Raw genomic sequence first — 5215 nt, forward strand, 5'->3', positions numbered from 1 at the left:
CTTCAGAGCTCAGACTGAGTCTGCTCGGGCCGACAGGGATGTTAAGTATTTATTCTTTACGGTTTCCCCTTCCTAGTTCGCTAATGGAGACGCTAGGTGTCGCTGTTGTCGCACACAAGGACATCTGATTTTGTCGCTTCCGCCTCTGCCCAACGCCATTTAAAAACGTTTTAACGAATAATGTCCAGCATCAAAGGAATAGCGTGGTAAATGTTCACGTGTAGGGATAATAGACTACATGTTGGCTAATTAATGAGTAGTCTATATAGCTAAAGTGGTTTGACCAGGTGAGGCGCTGCTCAGCAGGGCTGGCACAGGATTCATTGGCTCAGAGCCGGAGTAAAGAGACCATCACATTAGGTGGACTCCATAGCCCGGGTTCATAATATAAATGAAAATTGAGATAAACTCAGTGTCTGGTTATAAAATGGTAACATGTTTTGCCCACTAGGGTAATATAAAGCACCAAACAATATCCCGTCCCCACTGATGCTGGTCACTTGTTTGACACCGAAGCTGCTTTCTTTTAGGACAGCCTTATAAAGCCAGTAACTCTCAAGTATTTTATTGATCTACAACATGTTCATAACAGGGTTAACTAAAGCAACACAGTCATATGACTAGTTTTTGAGGTATCCAGGTCACTTGATAGGATTCAACTTAATCTGTTGCCGAGGACAGTAATGGTACATCCCAGACATCTCTTTTTTAGGATTGAAGAATAATTACAACACATTGATGTGATGTGATGTGATGTGATGTGATGTGATGATATGATGTGATGTGATGTGATGTGGTGAGGTGATGTGATGTGATGTGATGTGATGTGGTGAGGTGATGTGGTGATGTGATGTGATGTGATGATATGATGTGATGTGATGTGATGTGATGTGATGTGATGTGATGTGATGTGGTGATGTGATGTGATGTGATGTGATGTGATGATGTGATGTGATGTGATGTGATGATATGATGTGATGATATGATGTGATGTGGTGAGGTGATGTGATGTGATGTGATGTGATGTGATGTGGTGATGTAATGTGATGTGATGTGATGTGGTGATGTGATGTGATGTGATGTGATGATGTGATGTGGTGATGTGATGTGATGTGATGTGGTGATGTGATGTGATGTGATGTGATGATGTGATGTGATGTGATGTGGTGATGTGATGTGATGTGATGTGATGTGGCGTGGCGTGACGTGACGTGACGTGACGTGATGTGATGTGATGTGATGCGATGTGATGTGATGTGATACATCAGCTGGTGCATTTTGTTTTGTACTCTTCCCAGCCATCACACCTGGGAGATGGTGAATATCTGCAGTAAAGAGTGCATGGCATATGCTTCCATAAGGTGGACGTTACACTTAACAGTAGACAACACACACTTGGTGGACTCAACCTGTAATGGACGGTGCATTGTTCAGGTTGTGTCACGTTATGTAGGCCAGCTTAACACCAAAAGCAGAGCGAGACACTGAATTTCTAAAACATCTTAAGAGAGGAGCACGGTGTGTGTTACTTGTAATGGCACATGCTAAAGTAGTTTACATGACAGTTTATTCCATGCAACATAGTGTAATTCAAGCCGGTCGTGTCACACGTTGCAGCGGTTTTGTCGGCAAGCGAGTTGGTCTGTTTGAAAGGCCTCACCATACCGGCAGCCCATCATACCTACAATACAAAGAAAACACATTCATGTAGATAATAAAGTGCTCCCGACACCAAGAAGACACACACATTAACTCACACACACTACGTAATATGGGTGTGTACATAGTATATGTGTGTGTTTGTATTTGCATATATTTTATCGCAGGTCCAGGAAATACCGAAGGATGCCATAGCTCCAAGAGGTAGGTTGGTATTATAGATACAGCACATACCTGACATAGGATGCTGGGATACTCTCTGTGCTCTCCCTCAGCAGCAGGTCTGAGAACAGTGTATCTGGACTGGATCGTTTGCCGTACCTGTACATGGAAAACAGTCGGGCAAACTGGTCTTGGTTTTGTTTGTTTCTTTGTTTTCCAACATGGGCTCAGCCTTTGCATTCTTGTAGAGCTAACATCCGACTTTATCTCCTCATAGTGAGGTGTCAGAAACGAAGACGTCAGAAAAGCCGCTCACCTCTGCCTGGTGATGAGGTTGATGTAGTGCCGGAGCGCTGAGTAATATTTGGCGAGCTCCTCAGGTGGGGCGTCCTCCCCCGGGCTGGCGGGTTTGGATGGATACGTGTTCACGCCGGAGTGAACAGAAATCAGCAAGCAGAGAGCCAGGATGCCCACAGACATCCCTGTGTTCGGCCGCATCCTGCATCACAGAGAAAATAAGCAAGGGGGAGGGAAAGCCCCACAACACAACACAACACAACACAACACGCAGCAATCTGCAGACAAACAGTCGTGACTTTCCCATTAAACTCGAGAACAAAAAGTACGGCTTTCCCAGGATCATAATGAAATAATCCACTGTTCATAAACGATGGAAGCTGTCAGACTCTGCAGCGGCTGAGCGATCGAAGAGCGAGAAAAAGGAAATAACACATACGTGATGAGTGCACTCTTAAAAGCAACTGCTTTGGTTGGTCGCCAAGCTGGTCTTGGCTCCTCTGTCAGATTTCCAGCAACCTCGGTATTTATATGTGTGTGTGTGTGTGGGTGAGTGGTGGTGGTGGTGGTGGTGGTGGGGGGGGGGGGGGGCTCCAGAAGGCTATTTCATTCCGTTCGCATCACAGGGTATTTCTAAGGAGTGCAGTTTGCTTGGTAGGTTGATGGCAGCAGGGGAACAAATTGTTCATACTTAAGTGCTTTATAGTGAATTGACTTTAAAACTGACCACAGCTGGCAATCTGCTGTCTTATTTACATCGTCGGCTGACACTTATCTCAGATTTGCGACGCAACTAAAAATCTTGCCGTGAGAATATTATACACGTTAATTGGCATTGCTATTTATCTTTTGTCAAAAAGCTGATAATACCATGCCTGGGAACATCCCCCCCCCCCCCGTGATGCAGCTCTGCAAAACCTTTATTGCCAGTTATTTCCTATCCTAACCTCTCTTCCCTTGTTTCTCATTTCAAAGTAAGAAGCTGACCGACTAAAATGTTTACAAGACAGAAAATATCAGTGACTCACACTTTAGCTGAAACTGTGATTTTTACACAAGGTGACACGACCTTTGCCAAGTGGGAGAAAACGAGGAAACGGAGATAATTAAAAAAAAAAAAAAAAAAAAAAAAAAAGCTTAAGTGTGGTCGTGAGTTGCAGCAAATCAAATTACTTATTTTTCTTCTGTCAGTTGAGCTGCTGATGCCTAGTGAGATTTATGGTAAGTGTTGGTTTGTCCCCTTATTGGCTGATCTATTTTACACTCAATAAAAGTTAATTTAGAAGATGTCGTTTTGCTGAAGTGAGTCTGCATGAAGGAGCCAGACCTCACTGGATTACCTTGGTCTGTATTTCACAAAGCCCGTGTCAGAATGTGAAGGTCCTCAGTATCGCGTCATTCTCAAAATAAGTCATTTGAAATCAGTTACATGTAATGTGTCCCTTCTGTCCCTCGGAGTAAACTAGCACACGCTAATGTAGGACGGGCAAACTCGTCCCACTGAAACTCAGGTCTCAAATACTGAGCAATTACCTTAAATCTGCGACCATCCAAACCGTTTTGGCCCGGACTCTGTGAAGCTGTTTCTGAATAACACCGCGTCAGCCCAGAAAGGGCACGGCGAAGAGCAAAGCCATCAACCCCCAATTCCAGATGATGGAGGACGCGGAGAGCTGCTGCAACCTCCAGCCCCTAGACAATAAGAAAAAACAGGTAATGGCATCTATTTTCCTCCAAGAACAGTTTCCCGGGGAACGCAAAGACATTTTACAGAAGATTGGTGCCGACAATTCCCGTGACAGCCAAATGAGAACGCCGGTCTGGGGGCACAACTTCACAAAGCCGGGGAGAAGAAAGAAAAAAGGGAATTCAGAAGCTGCTCCGGCTTTACCAGACACACAGCGTCTTGTGGACCAAGTCCTGTGCAAGAATGAAGGGTGGATTTCAGCCTTCTGAGCTCGCTGCAGATCAAAGAAGGCTGCATCAGCTCGTCTGGATACACGGTTTACTGACGGATACATGTCATCACCTTCTTTTGAGTTTCTTACCCGGATTGTTGAGCACGCGTCACCACAATTCGTTGAAGGCTTCCGGTTAACGTCGCCGATGAGGTGTAGCTCCTCGTGTCTTTGACTGACCAAACAGTCCCAGGAGGTCAGGACACCTCGAAATGCTCTGATGTTTGCATGGACAGACAGTCAATTCAGTTCAGTTCAGCTCAATTCAATTTATTGTCATTAAAAACAGTGCAACAAACAGTGCAAGACAGACACAGACAAACACAGCAAACACAGACACATACAGATGAAGTCTACAAGCTATAGATAAGTAAAGAAGAAAAGCACGAGTATAAACATATCTAGACATTCAGTGGGTAGCCAGGTTCAGGTGGGCAACAGCTTGGGGAAAGAGGCTGTTTTTGAGCCTGGTAGTGCGGGCTCTGAGGCTGCCGTAGCGCCTCCCAGAGGGCAGGGGGGAGAACAGTCCATGGTTGGGGCGGGTGGGATCTCTGCTGATGCTGAGACCCCTTCGAAGGCAGCGTTTGTGATAAATGTCTCTTATGGCTGGGAGCTGGGTACCGGTGATATGCCGGGCCGCCTTGACGACCCGCTGCAGAGCTTTCTGGTCCACTGAGGTGCAGTTGCCGTACCACACGGAGATGCAGATGGTCAGGATGCTCTCGATGGTGCAGTGGTAGAAGTTGGTGAGAATTTTGGGGGTAGACAGGCGCTCCTCAGCCTCCTCAGGAAATGCAGGCATTGTTGGGCCTTTTTCACAAGGGCCTGGGTGTTTTATGTCCAGGAGAGGTCCTCACTGATGTGGACTCCAAGGAATTTAAAGCTGGAGACACGCTCCACTTCCACCCCATTGATGTGTATGGGGGAGTGACTGCAACTTCTAGACCTCCTGAAGGCCACAATCAGCTCCTTCATCTTCTGCACATTAAGGACAAGACTGTTGGTGGTGCACCATGATGTGAGGTGCTGAATCTCGTCCCTGTAGGCCGTCTCGTCATTGTTGGTGATACGGCTTACGACTGTGGCGTCATCCGCAAAAAGCTAAATAAACTTAAGTGGCACTTTCAAAAAGGAAGTAA

At 45.9% G+C, this 5215-nt stretch overlaps 1 protein-coding gene across 1 annotated transcript; it reads right to left on the reverse strand.

Annotated features, from left to right (window-relative positions):
- Positions 1–1656: 1656 nt before the first annotated feature.
- On the reverse strand, positions 1657–3754 carry LOC130117874 (peptide YY-like). Its single transcript, XM_056286131.1, has 4 exons — positions 3652–3754; positions 2138–2320; positions 1894–1980; positions 1657–1681 (listed from the first exon to the last, which is right to left on the reverse strand). Exons 1-4 carry the CDS (start codon positions 3666–3668, stop codon positions 1657–1659), a joined length of 312 nt encoding a protein of 103 aa, XP_056142106.1. The 5' UTR covers positions 3669–3754.
- Between the last annotated feature and the right edge of the window lie 1461 nt (positions 3755–5215).

Source organism: Lampris incognitus, chromosome 9, assembly GCF_029633865.1.
Source record: "Lampris incognitus isolate fLamInc1 chromosome 9, fLamInc1.hap2, whole genome shotgun sequence".
NCBI lineage: Eukaryota > Metazoa > Chordata > Actinopteri > Lampriformes > Lampridae > Lampris > Lampris incognitus.

Bases quoted from the DNA above. Each gene is read 5' to 3' on its own strand.
- LOC130117874 (XM_056286131.1), bottom strand. The intron at 1,981-2,137 runs GTGAGCGGCTTT...TTCCATGTACAG, and splicing joins AACCTCATCACCAGGCAGAG to GTACGGCAAACGATCCAGTC. The intron at 1,682-1,893 runs GTATGTGCTGTA...TTTGTATTGTAG, and splicing joins ATCCCAGCATCCTATGTCAG to GTATGATGGGCTGCCGGTAT.